Source organism: Festucalex cinctus, chromosome 3 (assembly GCF_051991245.1).
Source record: "Festucalex cinctus isolate MCC-2025b chromosome 3, RoL_Fcin_1.0, whole genome shotgun sequence".
NCBI lineage: Eukaryota > Metazoa > Chordata > Actinopteri > Syngnathiformes > Syngnathidae > Festucalex > Festucalex cinctus.
Window position 1 is genome coordinate 18,939,225 of NC_135413.1, and position 21,899 is coordinate 18,961,123.

The 21,899-nt window shown below is 38.3% G+C and overlaps 2 protein-coding genes across 8 annotated transcripts in view; both read right to left on the minus strand.

Moving 5' to 3' along the window:
• Positions 1-37: 37 nt before the first annotated feature.
• Positions 38-15,162, minus strand: ano10b (anoctamin 10b). Of its 6 annotated transcripts, XM_077516417.1 has the most exons (18): positions 15,017-15,162; positions 14,856-14,938; positions 14,230-14,361; positions 11,856-11,932; positions 11,685-11,786; positions 10,762-10,935; positions 10,097-10,234; positions 9,184-9,300; positions 8,806-8,922; positions 7,095-7,433; positions 6,737-6,919; positions 5,366-5,421; positions 5,206-5,280; positions 4,919-5,083; positions 4,481-4,672; positions 4,277-4,414; positions 2,633-2,749; positions 38-1,620 (listed from the first exon to the last, which is right to left on the minus strand). In XM_077516417.1, exons 4-18 carry the CDS (start codon positions 11,923-11,925, stop codon positions 1,597-1,599), a joined length of 2,007 nt encoding a protein of 668 aa, XP_077372543.1. In that variant the 5' UTR covers positions 11,926-11,932; positions 14,230-14,361; positions 14,856-14,938; positions 15,017-15,162; the 3' UTR covers positions 38-1,596. The 6 variants fall into 6 exon arrangements, with proteins under 6 accessions (XP_077372543.1, XP_077372541.1, XP_077372540.1 ...); XM_077516415.1 differs by lacking the exon at positions 14,230-14,361; XM_077516414.1 differs by having other exon boundaries at positions 11,685-11,932.
• A 2,982-nt stretch (positions 15,163-18,144) lies between these two features.
• Positions 18,145-21,899, minus strand: part of fa2h (fatty acid 2-hydroxylase) — a 33,902-nt gene continuing 30,147 nt past the window's right edge. For both annotated transcript variants that reach the window (XM_077516419.1, XM_077516418.1), the window contains one exon: positions 18,145-21,194. In XM_077516419.1, coding sequence (XP_077372545.1) covers positions 21,127-21,194 — 68 coding nt within the window. In that variant the 3' untranslated portion in view covers positions 18,145-21,126. The remainder of the gene's footprint in view (positions 21,195-21,899) is intronic.

A 21,899-nucleotide genomic window follows, 5' to 3' on the forward strand; every position in this document is an offset into this window, starting at 1 on the left:
TGTGCTCAGTGTCGTTTGTGAAGAAGAAAAAGCAGCCTTGTTTATTTGTGTCTTTATTGTGATACAGCCTGCGGTCACATGGCCAGACAGTCTTGACTAAATGAAATTGTTCATCGTCATCTCAAGTTAACACATGCGGAACACTTTATGTAGTTGGTGCCAACTGCTGGCTGGATGTGGAATAACCACTTTCGATTGTAAACAGCGCGGCGCCATAAACAACGTTTTGGAAGAAGTAAGAATCAACCTCCAAAGTGTGATTGGCCACATTTGCGTCCTGTATGTATGATGGTCAATCTATCAGCATTAAAGCATGAATAACACAGACAATGTGTTCCAAGGCAAATTAGTGGTAATACTGCTGAGTGAAGCAGTCAGAGGCACAATAAAGAATATAAAAGCGTTTAGTAGCGCCAATAAGAGCAGATCTCAAGTGATCTGTCCTTCATCACTCTCAACATTCAACCCAAGCATGTTTTTCCACCCACATGATGTTGCAAATTACGTATATTGCTTCTATTGTCAACATTGTGGAATACGATTTGTAATATTTGGGGGCACCTGGGGTTTTAGCATTAGCATTTAGCTTAGTTTTAGCATCTTAACAGTACTTTTTTTTTCCTTGAGGGAGAGCGCAACATCAGTACCAAAACACATTCTCTTATCGTGCCAAAGCAAATAATGAAAAGTAGTAGTAGTTTGTGGTACTTACCCTAAAACAAATTTAGGTTACAATAGGTTGACCAGATTTACTAAATTAAAAATTGACACACTAAAATCTAGCTCAAAATCAAATATACAATAATTCTCATCAAGAACTATTTATAACAAATTAAATCAGTAGTCAATATGGTGATCGGTGGTTATGTCATTGCTTTAGCTAATGCTAAATGCTATCTTGGGTAACAGCTCAACATCGCTAAACAATCAATGCACTCACGGGAAGCTGGTTGTCATTAAAGTAATTCGCTTCACTTCAATATTTACCTACTGTAACTCAGATGATCACCTTGAACAAGAAACTCAACAATGATCAGATCAAGAATAGGCTATACAGTGTCAGCATGATAATAAATATTTTGCCCCTCTAACTTACACTTTTTAACCACCTCACTCAAATAAAGGCAACTCCTGAACATCAAACAATATATACATTCAGTTTGCACATATTTTTGCAAAAAAGGACAAATTGAACATTCTTAAATGCTGTTTGGATTGCACTTTCAGTGTACATGTGATAGGAAAGTGCAACTCAGAGCGTGTACATCGTAGAAGCACCGTGTCTTAATAGCAAAAAAGCTATGTGGAATTATAATTGCCATTTCAAACTTTGGAGACAAAACTGTTCAAGAGATCCCAAAAAACGCCGTGGTTGGTCAACCATTAACATTGTGTCATCGAGCGCAAGCCACTTTCAACACTTTTTTTTTTTTTAATTAATAAAATGAATAGCAATAGCAAAATGTCTCCAAAGTATAAAATGGCACCTTTAAAAGAATGTCTGAGGAGTATATGGGTACAGCAGCGCGCCATTGAAGCTTAACGATTGTTGTTTTTGGGCCTTGTTGATCCACTGCCTCACATTTTATAAGCGATTCAGGACTCCTCAGAGGGCAGATTCTGGAAGAGAACGTAAGAATACATATTACAGGCCAAAAATAAAAACCAAAACAGTAGCAACATGCAACACCATTAATAACATTGATTTTGTCTTAACCCACCATGATAAAATTTTAAAATACAAAGTAACACAAGATGTGATTTTAATAAAGTGACAGTGTGTAATCTTTAGCACCATCTAGTGGTGAACTAATAATTCAATTGAAAACCCACTGTTAATTCAACACAATGCAAAAAAGATATGTTCTATCACATCAACGTAAATTTTGTATATAATCATAGGTCTAGTCATCATTACAGTAATTACATTACATGGCTGAAGCCTCACCTTACAAGAGGCTGACATGTTTGGCTGACATCGTCCTGCTACGGATGCGCAAAGGGCAACTTTGCAAACATAGTTAGCCCATAATTTTTTTTATTTTTTTTTTACTAGCTTCTCCCGCTAGCTGCTCTTGTTAGCCACTCCAGCCTATGGCTCCAACTAGCCCCCGCTAGCAGCTCTTGTTAGCTGCGCTGGTTAAATCCGACTCGCTTGGTCTTTCGGTGTCGCTCACCGGACTTCACATCTGCTGCCAAGTCGCCCTCGCTTGCCAAGATGCTCGTTCGTTTTTTGAATTGATGCTAGATTTCCGAAGTGTGGTCTCTCTGAGCCACCGTAGTGTGCGTGCTTTGGAAATGCATGCGCTTCGCTTCTTTGATATAGCAAAATCTAGTCGGCACTTATTACACACTGTCACTTTAAGAGGTTCACCCAAAAATTGTATTTAGGAATTACAGAGATTTTATGCAGAGTACTTCCATTTTCAGTGTCAGTCCCAGCAAAATCATCAACAAACAATTTGTGACATAACACTTGTCATTGCTATTTTTCCCAGCACGAGTAGCTCGAGTCACACGGCCACCAAATGCTAACTCGGGAATCAACTGATCGATGAGATCAACTCCAGATTTTTTCTATTGTCATCATTTGTTTTGAAGTAAGAAGAGAATGGACCACAATTGTGCTGACCTGCTGCCGTAAAGCCTGCATGGATTTATACTGCATGTGGGCTCTCTTTTTTTGGACCCAGCCTGGTTCATCTGGAATGAGGGCCGCCACAATCACCTTGACTATGATGAGAACGTGCTGCAAAAACATTTGTAAACAACATACACTCAGAAAAATGAATTAGGGAATAGTTTTTTTTTTTTTTTTAAGTATATATTGATCTATTTAATGTTATTGAAATTACACACACACACACACACACACACACACAAAAAGAGTGTATTAGATTCCTTAAAATTGGCGTTAATTCTGTGAATTTGTATGACTATAGTTTAAATATGGTAAGATTAGGATTAACTAAGATTCATTTAGTTAAAATTTATGAAATTGCGTTGATAAATATTTCTGTACAGATCCACATATCCAATAGGTGGCGGTAATTCACCCTGTTTGCCAGCAGCCTTTGAATTCGGGGATAAGAAGAAGAATGATTTTTTTTTTTTTACTTTATTTTTTAATTTTTAATCAGCATGACAAGCTGCATTTGTAAATAGTCTTGTAAATTGTAGCAGCTTTGTAATAGCTACGTGCATGTTGTATAGTTAATGTTACTGTTCCACTGTTCTATTGTTAATGTTTACGTTCTCCAGGCTGTTGCATAATAGTAGTTGTGAGTGTTATACATACTTGTGCATAATTTTGTGGCACCATAAATTAAGCTGGTGTTTAAGCTGCCATGATCATTAATGTTTTTGAATAAGTAGTCAACTCCTATGACTAATCTACCTTAATACTGTATGATAGCTATACTTTCTGTATACCCGGTACAGGTCAAAACATGGTTTTAAGTATTTCAAATTCATAAAATATATGCATTATATTTAATTTCACTCGCAGCCATTTTCATAGAAGCAATCCCGTTCGCTCCCGGCTGTTTTACTGGATTTTGACTGTTTTTGCAAGGCCTACAGAATATTGTGTTCTATTGCTATAAAAACAACCAAAAGAAAGATTAGAGTCTCTTCTTTCATCAGGAAAAAAAAGTACATTTCTATCTGTTTCCGTTTTGCAAATTAGCATTAGAATATAGCTAAGTTTCATCATTATTCACAAATACGTTTAGAACTGTGAGGAAATCAGCCGTTTTCAACATGGCCCTGGTTGATCTCTTATACTCTCCTGCCACCTGTTGGCCGTTTTTGTAATTACTACCATTGCTTCAACCGGCTGTATGCTCTAGCATATAAAAACCATTTTGAAAAAAAAGTGTATGAATACGTCTTTGGGACACTTAAAAAATTAAAATAGAACATATTTATATGTTTTTGGGTGCAAATGAGGTGTTAAATAGCATTAAGTGTGTTAACCTCTTTCTAAGTATTTCAAATACATTTAATCCGTCATATCTAATACAAGCACTCTAAGTATTTTAAACACATTGGATTTAATGATGAATATATGTAGATGGGTTTTTGGAAACATTGTGATTTCAGTGTTGTGTGTGTTTTGTTGTTGTTGTTGTTTTTTTTCCCCCACCAAGTAGGTTTTCCAAACTGTTGAAGTATTTCAAATAGATTGAACTTTTATATGCAACTCAAATACATCAATTTTAAGAATAAGCACTGGTGTGCACAGGTAAGTCATGTCTTTGAGGATCCCTCATACCTCAGCCATAACGGCGATCACCATGATGTCGGCGCTGCTCATCTGGCCCTCGTGACGCATCCTTTGCAATTGTGGCGACAGCGTCAGCAGCCAGCAGTTAGACACGACCGCAACGAAACTCAAGATCTCAAATGCGATCTGGAGGACGAGACAATGACACCAGTTGTCTAGTCACAAATGCGTACGCGGGCGGTATCTGCTGACCTGCCACACGCCCATGTTGGCCACGGGGGCGGAGAACGGCTTGCGGAAGAGTTTACAGATCTTGTAGGCGTCGGAGCGGATCTCCATTACGTTGTTGATGAGCAGCAGCACGGCCGTCAGCGGGTAGACGCACGAGAAAAGACTCAGATAGCCAAACTGCACCAGGAGCTCAATGTACTCTGCGAATAGGCCCTGGTGGAAAACAGGAAGTTGGCAAAAACAACAAAGAAAAACTTGTACTACCCCCAATTTATTTATCATTATTATTATTATTATTATTATTATTATTATTAATTTATTCATTCATTCATTTATTTATTTTTACTCGGTTCAATTTCACACACAAACATACTCTGGATTCTCACCTATTTGCATCTAAGTCAACAAGTCACCACAGTGGATATATAATTCCAACATAATTTTAAAAAATATACTCACAGGGAACACTGGCAGTTTGCTTTGATTCCTGAATTTGTCCTCCTGCGGGTCATCTTCACTCTCTTTCCTGTGGGGGGCGCTAACAAAGTGGTCCACAAGGAAAGGGACCACCACTTCTGTCACCTGGTTCACCAACTGGGTCACAATCAGCAAAGACGCCAGGCGCTACACGTAGACAGACATAATTCATGTGGGCCACCAGACTAGATTTTTTTTTTTTTTTTCAGGAAGACTTTCCATTTGTACATATGTAGCTGGTGAGTAGCGATGTAGCGGTTGGCTGTCACCTTACGAAGCAACGGCACATCCTGCTTGACAAATGCAATGTGGAAGAGGACTGCAAAGTAGTTGAAGAATGTGAACTAATGAGAGAGGGGCGAAAAACAGCTGAGTCATTAGACAGTTGGGTGATGTAATTATGGCCGCATGAAAAAGGGGGAAACTCACCACCAACACTTTTGCTGTCAGGTGGTTCTGGAAGGCAGACTCTTCTCGGTGGTTCTCTGAAAGGACACGTGTTTTGGTTCAATAAAATAATGGTGGGGAACAATATCCAAACATCATGATACAATAGTATCATAATATGAAGCTTACGATATGACAATTATGACGATACTGTATTGTGGGGAGGTTGGCAATATAAGAACAGCTCACAATACATAATAACAGCAGTGCCCAAAAATAGGCTTGGCCAGTCATTTTATTGTCATGCGCTCCTATTGGCTCACTGGCGCAAAGCATCATGGTCTATGTAGTTCACAATGCTGTTTGGCAAAAACGTGTACATTTTTTTTTATTGACAGAGATTTTGAAAAATAACAGTATGTCCAGTTAGAACATAGTAACATCAAATAGTATAGGTAACATTAACCTCAATGTGCACTAGGGATGTAACAATATCCAAACATAACAATACGATATCACGATATGATACGATAATTAGCACAATATTGTGGGAGGTTGGTGATACAAAAAAAAAGGTCACAATATTGTAAAAAAATTAGCTCATACTAAAAAAAAACACACACACACACACACAATATTGTGCTTTTGTACATTACAACAATGAAAATATAAAAATATTATAAATATTATACATAAAATTATATAAATATAATACATATATTGAGGCATTTACTTGCTAATGCAACCACACATTAGGTTCCTCCACATATTGACTTGGTTCACAAGCATATTACGTTCCCCTTCACCTGACATTAGTGTGAATTTTCAACACAGAAGGGCCAAACATGCCTTGTGAAAATTAACCTGCACTAAAAAAAAAACTAGCCACCAGAGGGTACCAGAACTGCACAAAAAAAAATAAACACTTTTTTAACATATGTGTTGCTTTTAATGTCATGACATGACAATGATATGTTATGGGAGTTTTAATATCGCAATATCACAATATTGCCGTTACCGTTACATCCCTAATATGCACAAACGACCTACAATCATTCACTAATAACACGTAATATTGATGCACTTACTTCATATTGATACACTTTGTGAATCTTCATCTGGCCCTTCGCGTGGGTCTTAAACGTAAGTGGGCAAAACATGCCTAATTAAAATTAACATGCAATAATAAACTAACCACCAGAGGGTGCTGGAACTGTAAACATGGAATTTTAATGTCATGACAACAATATCGTGGTAGTTTTAATATTGCGATATTGCCGTTATCGTTGCATCCCGAGTAGTGACTGAACAAGGTTAAATTTCAGTCTGGACATCTTTTCTTTTGAAAAATGGTCACTAGAGGGATTGAATAAGTTGCTAAACACAGTTCTAAGAGTCTTGGGGCTCACTCACCAAATTCAGTCAGGGACTGGGCCACTGTTTTGTAAACAGTAGCCAGCACATTTGTGTAGACAATGTGAAGCACAGAAGGTGCGTAGAGCAACGTCTGCGACACCACCGAGTCCCATTCCTCGTGGAGCCACATCACTTGGTTCTCCCCCCAGTAAAAACACAGCATACCGAGGATCACCATCCCTGCACACACATGTGCAAATGCAGTGATTAAGAATAGCTCATTTGTCGTAAATGAGCCGTACGCCTTGTAAGGCATTGAAGTGTGGTAGCTAAGAAAACATAAACAAATGAAAGATTAATTAGAAGAAACATTTTGAAAACACTCAACCCAGTCTGGCGCCAAGTAAAGTCATACCCAGAAAAAGTCCGACCACCGGGATGGAGACCAGCGCCATCCGCAGATCCCTCTGCCATTCCGGGAACAGAGGCTCCATACGACCAGTGACGGGGTTCATCCCAAGATGGCCGTGAAAAGCTGGCCGAGGTTCGGAGAAACGCTCGGCGAGATGAAGGGTCCCCCAGCGGTAGGACGTGGAGGAGCTGCGACGCTTCCACAGCTCAATGAACACGGTGGACCAGAGCATGCTGAACACAGCCTGGATCATGTGACCACTGACGCTGAGTCCGGAGTCCTCCTCGTGGATCTCAGCCTGTGAGCCGGCCACTGCCTCCATCGCTTCCTTCTGCACTTCGCCTGAGAACAACACACAACACTACGGAAGTCCAAAACACGCCGGACATACATTTTAGGCTACCTATTGGCGAGATGTTTGGGACAGCAGACATAACTGAACAAATGACTGAATTTTCTTCTGCCTCATCTGTCCTTCAGTCCTAATTTATGACTACCCAGCTTACGATTTGAAGATACTAACATGTCTATGCACACGTTTTTAATACCATGCTTACATTATGACAATTTGCAAAAGTTGTATCTACAAATGTCGTAATGTACAGTTTTAAGAGGTAGGTATTAACAATACTGCACATATTTTATTATAGTACTAAAACTACACAACACATTGTAAGAATTGTTTCTATCGTTTTGCTGTCCTTCCTTAAGGAGATGGAAATTATTAGAACCCACTCTCACCATGGTTGAACTGCAGTTCTGCATCATTGTATAACCCCCACCAATAGTAATGGGAAAATGAAGCTTCATGAAGCACTTGTGATATTTTTTTTACTCCTCTAGGTGGTGCTGTAGGTTTAAAGATAAAGGCAAGCACAATGGCAATTTATTACACTTCCACTGCATCTTGAAACCAAGAGTGCCATCTAGAGTCAAAAATATCACAAGTGCTTCATGAAGCTTCATTTGTCCATCACCACTCACCACCAAAATCACCCTTAAAAAAAGCTTATTTTTTATTTTTTCGCTGAACTTGTGTATAAAATCCCCCGATTTACAGGTGTGCTTTATTATTAGAGGGAACAATATGAATGGATAAAGTGTAAACGCTTTTGAATGCAGGTTGAAAATGATGCTCTTTTCCTGTACCTATGATGAAGTGCTTTAAAAGTATTTTTTATAACATGGTTTTGAAAAGATTGTTCTTACTGTATGTAATTTTAATCATTTTAGTCACCTATTTTTTTATTTCTTTACTTTGCTTTCAAATCTCTACAACTGTTTTTAAATATTATGTTTTTAAAGACACAATATATAAATACATTTGTGAAGCATAATGAGTTATGTTGTGTATGTAATGCGGTATAAATCAGTGATTCTATTTTATTTTATTTTTTTACCACCCCAAGGTACTGCCTATGTACTGGTAAACGTCTAATCAATGTGAAATATTTTGGTTTCTTATTAAGCCCCCTCTATAATTCCCCCGCTTCCCTCTATTATGTATGTATTTATTTATTTATGATGATGATGATGATGATGATTAATTAATTAATTAATTAATTAATTAATTGATTGATAGATTCATTCATTCATTCATTTATTTAATTTTACCCGTTTTCTTTTTACGAAATCTACGTAAACACTATTCTCTTTAAAATCTCCAGGTCAGCTCAGCACAAAGAATAATGGTACACAAAAATGTTGCACATACTTGAGAAGTATGTGATGAAAAGGCCCAGTAGAGCTGGTGGGATCAGAGACCAAGTGTAGAAATCTAGGAAGCTGAAGTAGAATCCCACTGCACTCCCAAAATACGCGTTGACTGAATCTGATGGCGAATTAGAGAAACGAAGATATGCAATTTATATGGACACAGATTTAGCCGATATGACATCAAATGACATTAAAAACACAAAACGGGTTCTGGTCACTTCAGACTACGAGAAACTGTTACTCCTGTTAAGCTGTGGTGACACTCATGCATCAGTCACAATATTAGGTCACCAAGCACCCTTCATACATACACCTTTAAAGATTGTAAAAATAATATAAGTACAGTTGTGGGAGTCAGTCATGCACATGCACCTACCCAGTGGTTGTGACAACTGATTCCCAGCGTACCAGGATTTACTGAGCTCTTTCAGTTTTGCCTTGCTATGAAGGGGGAACGTGTCCACAACAACGCCTGCGGCGGTCAACTTCTGCCCTGCAAAACCACTCAGGATTACATATTTCATCAAAACAACGAACCAAGCCAATAGCATGACGTACAGTATATAGTAACATACACACACTGACAGAAATGCTGAGGCAAGCATTTTCATGAGTGAAAGTGAGAAGCCAAGAACAGCTGAGATCAGCGACTCATAGATGTGCATCTTACAACTGGATACTGGATGAAAATTGGCTGGCTGGATACTGGCAACATACCTTGTCATCATATTTTTTAACACATCAATGTATCTAATAAAGTTGTAAATAGAAAAATGTCAGCACACTCAAAACAATACAAATATATTGGCAATGTATGTCTTTATTGTGCATTTATTATTTAGGTCCACTCGGGTGTCGCCATCCTTACATTTTCCACTGTCGTATCTGTGACCTTGAATGTATGTTGCCTTAAAAGGCGAGGCTTGGACTGTTGAGTGACATCAGAGTCTAGAGTTTAGAGTTGGCCGTGTTTTGACACACTTGCTATTAAGCGGCTAACCAATAGCCTGCTTGTTGGGTTACTTGGCCTAAGTTGTGAGCTAGTGAATAAATGTTGTTGTTGTTTTTTTTTTTTGTCTTTGTTCAGTAAAGCGATTGAAAGTGTGCCCGTGGCTCCATCTAAAATTGACCACCTGTGACGGGATTACAATGGTATGCTGTATATAATTAGCCGACAATATTTATTTTACCGTGCAAAGTTGTGTTAGCTAGTTCTGTGTTGCAGTCGACACACAGCACTTCAAATGCTATTCAATCTCTCGTATGATTTAAATCTCCTGTAGACTCACAGATGTTGTCTCGGTGCTGTAGGGTGTACTTGTCATCCAGACCAGGTATCCTCACATCCCTCCGTGCCCGCAGTCCCTCCAGCTCATACTTGATGATGTACTGTCTTTCAGCCAACGTCAAGAACATCTCCATGTTGTCTGTTAAACAATGGGTGGAAAAGGCCTGCTAGACAATATGCCAAAAAAACAATGAAGAATACATTTATGCTGAAAATAGGTCTTCCTGCTCTCAAGTTTACATAAAAAGTCATGTCCATAAAAAAAACAAAAAACAAGCAGCAATAAAAACCTGAAGCATACTTGCAAATCGTTTGACAAAGTCCATCCATTTTTATCCATTTCAGGTGGCGGCCATTTTACCACTTGCTTTTCGACCGAAAATGACATCACAGCTGCTCAGGGCTCAGGTAACGAGTAACAACCAATCACGGCTCACCTTTTTTTTTTCTCAGTTTGGTCATGTGACATTCAGAAGCTAAGTCGTGATTGGTCATTCTGACAGCAAGTGGCAAAATGGCCGCCCCCTGAGATGGATACAAATAGGTGGATTTTTCCGCTTAATTCATATTCCACAATTCCACAAATACAATATTAATCAGAACACCATGTTTAGACTAGTGGGGCTACATGGAACATATTTTTGTCAAGTCTTTTGACTGGTTTACCTGAGTATCTAAAGTTGTCTCTGTCATCGTACGAGAAGGTTTCCATTTCCCCGGTGTTATACGTCTTACACAGACCCAACTCCTCGGTTGCTTGTAGCAATGTGCACCGCGGGGCAGAGACCATGATGATGTCACCAGTTGCATCTTCACCTGGATGGACCAGCAGCGCTGCACCTGGAAGAGTTGAAGAGAGTTATGCACACTTTCACTTTGAAATCTATTCCCCAGGGGGGAAAGAACAAGAAGAAACATGATTGGCTTTTTTCTGTAACATGGCGTTACCATTGCTTCTCTGAAAAAATAGGGTATATTCGCCTTCTCAGTTTTCGATTTAACTTAACATGTAACTAGGGGTGTGAAAACCAAATAAAAAGAGAGTGTGAGGAGGGGATTTTTTTTTCAGAGTGCAGTAGTTCCTCTCCTCTCTCCTCGCGAGTTTTGTGTCTTCTCACCTTTTTGTTGTGTTTAATAAATGCCAAACAGGTAAACCTGACAATCCAGCTGAGCAAAAATATGTTTTGTGCCTCCATACACATCCGATTGGCACTAGCGCTGATTGTTCATATGCTAAAATGCTGAAACTGAAGCAATATTTTTGAGAAAACGGGGGTGGTGTAATGATAAGAGTGTAGTTCTTCCTACTCCAGGGTAACATGCTAACTTGCTAACTGCTCTTTGTTATTGCTCAGCATTGGATTCATTCAAACTGAGATAAAACTTCAGGTACAATGGAGGTCAACAAGTGTTTCAGTTTATAATGATCATTTGTATATGTATTTCCTTCTAATAAGGAAAGAGTACTTCAAATTAACTCATTTACTGCCAGGCAGTTAAAATGGAACGTGACGTCTATAATCGTCAATGGCAGTGAATGAGTTAAATATCATTTTTGTTTGCGTGTACAAATTCATGAAGTACCTCACCTCCATCTTTCTGAGGAGCTCCAATCAGCCTGATCAGCCACCTTTTGGTCTCCGGACGGACCTTCTCACCAAGTTTCACCAGAACCAGTGGCTCAATCCTCTCTGACAGACAACAAGGGCAGCTGACCTTTGTCCATCCCGGCCCCGTTGTGGTAATGGCCGCGGCCTTACCACTTGGTGACTTCTCGGGGGACTCCTCCGAGATGTTTCCTCCACCTTCGTCGCATCCCGTCTTACTCATGATGGCACTGAGGAGAAGAATGTGTGTGGGGGGGGGACGCAACAGCTGTAATTGTAATTAAATTACATGTAAAAAGTAAAAAATAAAAATAAAAATACATTAAAGGGATACTTGACTCATTGAACAATTTTCAGCAGTGAAAAGTTTATATTTTGTCCAGAATGAATTTGCTAACTTCATTATTTTTCATGTACAATTAGTACCTTTAAAAAGTCATTTTTCTACTTGCTGTCCACTGAAGATGACATCACCTGTGCTGAGGAAGTAGGTAACGACCAATCATGGTTTCAGTTTACTGACCAAACCCAGAAAACAGGTGAGCCATGATTGGCCGTTACCTACTTCCTCAGCACAGGTGATGTCATCATCAGTCAACAGCAAGTAAAAAAATTACTTTTGAAAGGTATTAATTGTACATGGAAAATAATGAAGTTACCACATTAATTATAGAAAAAATGTGAACTTTTTACTGCTGAAAATGGCTCAATGAGTTAAGTACCCCTTTGAATGTATAACTGTAGTCCCTAGAACATATGCTGAATATGCCAGATTATTTCATTCCTAAAAATTTGGAAAGAACCAGTATAATAATAATAATAATAATAATAATAATAATAATAATAATAATAATAATAATAATAATAATAATAATGATGATGATAATAATAATAATAATAATAATAATAATAATAATAATAATAATAATAATAATAGATTGTATTTATTTATTTATTTGTTTATTTATTCATTTATTTATTGTGTATTTTCTTGTGTGTTTTTTCAGAGGAGTGAGCGAAAGAGAGAAAATACTCAGCCTCCATGTTGATGCAGAATTAGTTTAACAAAGAACATTGCATAGGATTCAGTTTTGAAATTCAGTTTGCGCATTTTGCGTATTACAAAATGGCTGAATGGGAGAAACTGGGCCAACAGTTGTGACTCCCCAACCACACTGTCTGCTGGAATCTGAATACGAAGATCTTAATATGGCTCTCGTGGCATCAAATGCTGGCTGTTTTCTTTGTTTTCATTGTTTTCAGTGAGATGGAAGAATATAGAGTGGAAAAGAAGAACTTTGGGACTTTGTGTTGCTGTTTTTTTTTATTATGACTTGCTCAACAGACTCTCTGTTAAAAAAGATAAATAAAAACATTGAGCATATGACTTTCTGGTTGGTCATAGTCTTATGACCAACAAATACAGTAAATGTCTATCCATCCATCCATTTTCTTGACCACTTATTCCTCACAAGGGTCGCGGGGGGTGCTGGAACCTATCTCAGCTGGCTTTGGGCAGTAGGCGGGGTACACCCTGGACTGGTTGCATGTTTTTGAGTTGGAAGGACCTCACTTAAGGCTGACTGCTCACCCAACATGCTGCCCTATATCATATTCCTTTTAGCAGTCGACCCCTTGATAGCAACGTCACAATTCTTGTTTTGTTTTGTTTTGTTTTTTGGGGGTTTTTTTTGCTTGTATTTCTTTGCATCACTTTCGAAAGCTACTTTTGGATGTCAACTACCTCCCACCCTCATAAATCTTTGATTTAAGGATGTGACAATAGTTCTCAACAGGGTTGAGATTAGGGGAAAATGGGGGTCAGACCAGTTTCCCAAACAACCGTAGTAAGAAAAAATAAGATTGAATAGATATGATTTAAATAAATAAAAGATAAAAGGAAATGCTTATAAGTTGGAACTCAGTACAACCAAGTATACATATTAATACCACTCTGAGAGTGACAGCAAAATATCAAACATTATTTATTTATTTAATTGTCTATTTATATTTATCTAAAAGGCAGATCAATAATGAATTACAGCACTGGCAATATGTTTATTGTCGGGTTTTGCAGTGTTGTAAAACTGCATTGCATTATAGTGAATGTTGCGTTGAGAGTCACCAGGAAACTCGGATATCCATACTTTCTTTAGTGTTTGACCTCATTAGGGTCATGGGTGAGCTGAATCCTAACTGTGTTTTGGAGAAAGGCGAGTTGCACGGCATTCATGTACAATTTAGAGTTTTTATTGACCCTATTGTGCATATTTTTGGGATATGAGGGAAATAGGAGGAGAGGAGGGGGACTAAAATTGGCATATTTTGGCCTTAATGCCTAAAAAGTGATTGGCTGGCAACCAGTCCAGGGTGTACCCCGCCTACTGCCCGAAGCTGACTGGGATGGGCTCCAGCACCCCCACAACCCACGTGAGGAGTAAACGGTCAAGAAAATGGATGGATGGATGCCTAATAAGAGAGAACTATATACATATGATCACATTATTGATGCAGTATTTTGCCCCACCTGCAGTAGTTATGGTTTATTGATTAGCTTGTCTGCGATTGGCCGGCAACCAGTTCAGGGTGTACCCCTCCTACTGCCCAGAGCCAGCTGAGATAGGCTCCAGCACCCCCCGCGACCCTTTGTGAGGAATAGCTGGTCAAGAAAATGGATGGATGGATGGATGGATGGATGATTAGCTTGTTTTGCTCCACGAAATGGCCTAAATAGCCGCACAAAATGGCAGTATGATGCAGTGCAGATGTGTCCCACTGCAACAACTGCAGTAATAAACAGAAACAAATTCGGGCATTATCTCTATAAAGATTATTGCTCTTGTACCGGAGCTCATTTGATTTAGATTATGCAAGGATGCCAAATGAACTGTCCTGTTAGTTTATTACATGATAATAACACAACACAACACAACTTAGTGATTTTATTGTAATGTTACGTGCAGCACTATACATGTACAGACAGGAAGTTGTTTTTGTAGACCTATCAAACTGTAATGCAATGACATACTGACAGGTCAAGGAAGGGCGGTCAGAGCAGATTGTGGTCGGCGTGCCTTCAGCTTGAGCTATGATTATATGGGCAGCCAGGAGGAAGAGAAAGTGGCAAAGCGGACGAATTAGGAAATACAACACCTGGCAGGGCCTGGATGATGGCGAGCGTCGAGTCTCCAGTCCTCCAGAAGGCCTCCAGCAGGCCCACCACACCACACCCCCTCCTGTTGAGGAACATGAAGAAAGCTTCATCTAGTCAGCTTTCTTGAAAAATAACAGCAGATGATTCTGTACACACTTACTCAGCTTGGAGAGTCGCCACCGCTTGCTTGTGTGGGAGTGTGCATGTATGGCAAGAATGCAGAGGAACTTCCCTAGACTGCAGGGTGTGGAGACTTGTTTGGTTTTTTTCAGGCTCCTCCCTCAGGCCCGCTTACTGCTGTTGCAACCCTGGGTCCTACTGCTCCACCCGTCTCTTTGACTGTGTGATCACTCTCTCTCTCTCTCTCTCTCTCTCTCTCTCTCTCTCTCTCTCTCTCTCTCTCTCTCTCTCTCTCTCTCTCTCTCTCTCTCTCTCTCTCTCTCTCTCTCTCTCTCTCTCTCTCTCTCTCTCTCATTCCTTATTTCAAGGTAGTAGCGACACAAGCGGTTGATACCAGAACCGAATACTCTCTTGTGGCTGCTTTACGATCAGGAACTAGAAATCTGAAATTAAATAATAGAAAATTGCAGTTAATTACATACAATTTTAAGGAAACATGCTATACTGGGATATACAGGTCGTTAAAATTATCTGTCATCTTATTTAATCTATCATTGGGTTTTTGGGGACATTTTTTTCATCAAAATTACTAGTGGTATCGGTACTTAGTATCGTATCAGTAACAACTGAAGGATTGAGTGCGGTCTGAAAAAAAAACATGTCGAACATACCTACCCTTTATTAATAAATATAAGAAATGAACACCCATTCAAGACTCCCGGCATTTTTCAAAACTGAATAGCTTGAAATGGGGCATTTCAGACACAAATTATCTTGGAGACAGGGCCCGAGGTGATTTAGTGCCCCAGGCAAAAGTGTAGATTGTAGCCCCCTGCAGCAAAAAAATAATATATATAATAATATAATAATAATAATATATATATATATATATATATATATGTTTAGTGCAATTTGTGCTAACTGACATTATTAACAACTACAAAATGTTTTCAAAGTAAAATAAATAAATGTAAAAATACAAAGGTGGGCATTCCGTCAATATTGACGGAAGTCCGTGAATGACGGACGTCCTTTTTGTTGACAATTGACGGGAAACTTCGAAAATTTGATGAACTTGACAGAAGGGGGTTTTAATTCGTCTATTTTATCTTTTACTTTTTTTTTTGTAAGCAATGGATAAGGGTTTGTAATGTACACTAACACCTGTGTGTTTACGAAAAGTGCATGTTGTGTTTATTTTCCATTATTCATTTTTTTCTTCTTCATTTGCTTTCTTTTATATTTTAATGATTTATTATTAAACATAATAATTTATTGTACATTATCATGATATGTGTTAGTGGGGGTAGAACTAGATAAGTTATTGTACTTCTTCCTACTCCCTTTGACTGACTTTACTAATAATTATTTTTCCTTTTTAACTTATTTTCTTTCTTTCACATTTATTTTATATTTTGTACTGCATTTACATGTTCAATAAACCAAACCAAACAAAAAACTAATTATTATATAAAATATATACACTCTATGACATTTTATTTGAGAAAACCTGAGGGGGGGGAAATATTTATCTTTTTTTTTTGCCCTGCAATTTGGCGCTCCCTCCACTAGATGGCGGCCTAGGCGACCGCCTAGTTCATCTATGCCTATGCCCTGCTTGTAGACCCAATAAAAGGACATAAAAGAATGTGAAAATTAAAATAATAATAATAATAATACATATTTATGATGAGCTAAGACGGTTTCTGACAGAGTTTGTGAAGAAATTCTATCGTTATGCAAACCGATTGTTGCAGCAGTTGTCCTGGTGACGATCTCGGAGGTAAACATGCTGGATGTGACGGTCACGTTCTGGTGTGGTTTCATATGACATGGGTGGGGAGTGATGTAGGGTGATGTCGCGGACACATAGCGTTGTGTTAGCGAGTGTCCGACACAATTAAAAAAAAAAGACAAAAAGGCCCGGTTTCGAGCATAGCCCAAGCATCAAATCTTATTACATGAACACTCAGCACTTACGACTAGTCGCACGCTGGCATGAGCTTAATACAGGCTGCAGTTACACTTTAGGCCAGAGGTGGCATTCGCGTGTTAAAAAAAAATAAATAAAAAATAAAAAAAATTAAAAAAAGTAATTCGACAATGCACTTTTAACGGTACTTATTTCTTAATGTACCAAATACTATACTACTGTGTTTTGTTTTAAAATGAAATATATTATGTTCAATGACAAAAAAAAAATTAAAAATTTTTTTTTTTCCAAAAATAAAACAATTTTAGAGATGTAATTTTGATTCCATGACACTGCAATATTTTTTTGCTCACGGTTGTCTTACCATCAGAATTTTATATAGGCCCGTGCCTAGTCTAGAGCATAACCAGCGCGAGAAACTAACAGGGACATAAAAACAGCCGAGCTAAAGTTAAAAAAAATAAAAATAAATGGCTATTGGAAATTCTGATTGGCTGGTGATCAAAAAAGTTAATTTAGAACCCTAATGGCAAACACATTTGAAAAACCCCAGTACCCATAATGCACTGGCGTACTCATTCTTCAGTGGGGTTGCCAGGATGACACAGTAACTTACTGAAACGTGAACTCCTAACCTTTGTTATAAGTTTTATTACTATTTTTTTATTAATGAATTTGAAAATCTTGAGCATGAAACTCGAGCGTCGTTGCGTAGCCCATCAACGTCAAATCCTGTTGCATAAAATCTTGCTGCCGTAAAGAATTGTGGATTAATATCCTTTCGTAAAGATTGGTCAGAAAAGGTGGCTTAGAGGCACCTTTCCTAAAAATTTGTAGAAAATCAGATTCTCATATCCTGCATGTTCTTCCGGGTCTTCTCGCTTGGATACGATAAGAAAGTAAATTTCCTAGGCAAAAACGACAACCCGAAAACGACCCAGGCATGCACATGCATGTACACCAGCCAGACTCAAGCACATCTCAACAAACAATTAAATTAGCACTCACATTCACACCTGCAGACAATTTAGCTTTCCATACAAAGCATGTTTTTGGAATGTGGGAAGAAACTGGAGTACCCAGAGAAAACCCACAAAGGCCAGGCACGGGGAAAAGACGCAAACTCCAGACAGGAAGTCCCAAGCCTGGATTTCAACTCATGACCTCTGAACTGTCAGCCAGACACGCTAACCAGTTAGCCACGATGCCACCCGAATTGAACAAATACAGTAACATCAGAAACGTAGACATTTATTTACAAATATATTTTCATAGTAATTTAAATTTGCAACATAAAATGTATGAGGTTAAACAAATTTAGGAAATATGTATAATTTTGTCATATTTGGAACAATACGCATTCCCAAAATCAAGCTAGCTAGCTGTTGTTTTCATGTTGATCAAATAAATAGAAACATTTGTGTATACTTTATTCCAACAGGCATGATCTGCGCACAACCTCCATTGGTACACTCATCATCTTCGTCATCATCATCAGCATCATCATCGCCACCATCTAAATAGTTGACATATCTTTGTGCTTAGATTCCATAGCAAGGCTTTTTCTTCATGCATTGGACATACAATTTCTATTTCAGTACTGATACATGATATGAAGAAAAAATGGTGGTAAATAATTTGTCATCAACTCTGCGAACACAGGTGGGATACATTGTGTGTAAGTGACACAGCCGTCTCATTACACTAAAGAGTTATTGCTGCACTGCACAGATTTAGTACAAAACATGTTAGTCCACAATTGACCTTTTTCCATCGTTAAAATTGTACAAAGTATGAAGATAATGTTTCATGTTACGTATATATTACATAAAATGTGAGTCATTCTGCAAACTAGTGTTACCTTTTAGTATATTTTCCTCTTCATTTATCTAACATGTCATAGTTTGTTCTGCATTGTTTATCAACGGTGCCCAGAGGGGACGCTTGAGGCTCCGCCAGCTATCGAAACTTCCTGCTGCCCAGTCAGACGGTCGATCCATCGTCATCCTTCCTGGGAAGCTGAGGAGTCACCGCGAGCGGTCGCTCGATGCACAGTTTGTTCTCAAATGACCACATGTAAAAAAGATGCAAACAGACAGCTTTGACCCCAAAGTCCCCACAGCAGGAAGACTGACAAGCTGACCTCATTCCTTCACGTCACTCTTGCTCTGGCACGTATGTTGACATCATCCACGGGTTCTAAACTTGTGGGCAACCGCTGCCCTCTACAGGATGATGTCAAGATGGAGCTATCTAATAAGAATGTGCTGTACAAAGCATCTTAAAAAACTTTTAACATCTTAAAAAAATTTTTAAAACAATGTTAAAGCATCGGTATGGACAAAAAGAATGGGGGCGGGGAAGGGTGGGGGTTAACAAAATAAAAAGAATAATACAGGACACATCCACTGACGTTTCCAACATTTAGAGTCAACATTATCAATACATTTTGTACTCAAGACAATAAAGTCACTTGCTTTTAATCCAAACTGATGGACACATCTTCAAACCAGTGACCTAAAAATTGAGCAACAAGTCCTCCAACAATAACGAGCATATTGGTCGTTTGACCATGCACCAAAATATGACCAATACGGCCGTGCAGATCGATCCAGGTATTGATAGAATCGATACTAATGTATTGGTATTGGATCGATACCAGAGTGCTAGTATTATTTTTATTTATTTAGGTTTCTCATGGGTCCCTTGCGCAATCCCTTTGAAGCACACGTGAATGTGCCGGCCTGCCAATCATATCAGTAGGCGGCACTGGCGCTAACAATTACTTTTACAGTGAATGGCATAATATGACAATGTTGCTTCGTTTGAGCTTTTCCAACTACGAGTTGAGCTAACAGGTGTCATTTATGTAATGTGACTAGACTAGAGGAACTTCGGTTTCTTTGAATGCAGAAGAGTGACAGCGACTAAGAATATGAATCATTTAAATAACAGCTCAGGTATGTTTCCATTGAGGATATTATACTATGGCATGTTTAAGAATGTAACAAGAAAGTTTACATTGTTAAAAAAAATATGACTTATAATACCATAATATTTTATTAAACTAAAAATACTTGGTATTGGTATCAGTGATATTGGCACCAGTATTAACTTGGTATCGATCAATACCAAAATTTCAAGTATCGTACAGCTCTATGGACCAAGTGTTGCGTATTGTACTTTAGCGACCTCTATCGGCCATGTTAAATAGCAAAAAAGTACAAAACAGATTTGAACCCAGATCTTCGGTGCGAAAGACTAACATCTAACTTACTGAGCTAACCGCCCAGTAAGGATCTCTGTGTTCATTTTTATTGTTGACATTTATGTCACTTCGTCACCACGTAGGCTACTAATAGGGTTAATGAAGCTTTCAGTGAGGTTTGTATAGCACACGTTATGTCTATGTGGGACACTAATGGTTTAGATTAGGAAAAGGCACAGTGAGGTTGTAGACCATGACAAAACATAACAAAACGTGAAACAATCACTGGAAGAATAGCTCAGTCGGACTGGGTTCGAAACTCTCTTTAGTATTATCGCGCTATTTAACATGGCCGCTAGATGTCGCTAAACTAAAACACATAACACTTGGTCATAAATTGGCACATTTTGAAAACGACCAATGTGGTCGTATTTATTGGAAGACTGTGTCAAATTGAGACATTTGCCATGACACATACTTTGTTCCCTGTTTCCTCCCTTTCGCCACACCTTCATACACTTTCTGTCACTTCCTTACTCACCCTTTCCTGCTCCGAGGGACTCAAAGCATAATTTCATGTGGTTATTTATGATTAAAAATAAATAAATAAAAAAAACTATTAAAAAAAAAAAAAAAAACTCCATGCCATGATGCCCTGTAGATGTGTTGGCGTAATCCTGTTTTTGAATTGCGTTTCAATCAGATCAGATGGCAGTCTAACTCGCAAGTGATCTGACAGGGGAGGTCAGTGTGGTTAAAAGAGCAGCAAAGGCGGGTGATTTGGTTTGGGCAGAGAGATGCCTTGCAACAGCGAGGAAAAGCACACACACACACAAAGAAGGGATGCGGCGCTGACAGGAATGAGAATGCAAGATGAAATATTGAGTGTGGGTGGATTAGCTGCATAGGCAAAGCTGGATCCTCCATTTTGGCTGAACCGGGTGACTGGGTTGTTTTAACAGGAGGGTGCTTGATCAGTACTTTGGCCCTCCAGTGGCGGCCTTCATGATTAGAATTTCTCATTGGGCATAACTGTATTGAAGGGGTGATCCCAGAATGCGGTGCTGATTCCAAAACCTGAGAGACAAACATTTGGATTAAAAGGTATGATTCTCAAACTTTTTCCACCAAGTGGTAGCAAAAAAAAGCTCTCCAAGTAAATTGAACAGCATTGTAGGAGTGTATTCATCAAAATAAATAGATTTTATTCCAAAAATTTGGGATGGATACCAGGTATCGTATCGGGCAGATACCAAGACTTATGTCAAGTTATTGCTAGTTCGAAACAATGCCAGTATCGGCTGCCCTGTTATCGCTGTTTTATGATCAGTAACTAGAAATTAGAAGAATAGAAAATTGCCATTAATTTGACATAATTTTAAGGAAAAATGCTATTTTGGGATATTTACATATTATTATTATCATCATCATCATCAACATCAATCATCTCTTCGGAAATTGTATATATCAAGTAAAAGTACATTTAAAAACAAATGTACCTAAATGTAATTTAAAATGTAATTACAACTTTAGTGTAATTGGTTCACTGTAAAAAATAAATAAATAAATAAATAAAAAATATTTACTTGAAAAGTACATTTTTTCACTCAGAAATTCAGAAAGATAGTTTTGAGTAGATTTTACCAGAGTACTGTATTTAAAAAAAATAAAAATAAATAAAAAAAATTTTAAAAAAAAAGTTACTAAAGCATTGAAGGACGATCTCGTGACCTTCAGCTTGGGCTACTCTATCACCTGAGCCATGTCACTTTTTCTGTTTGC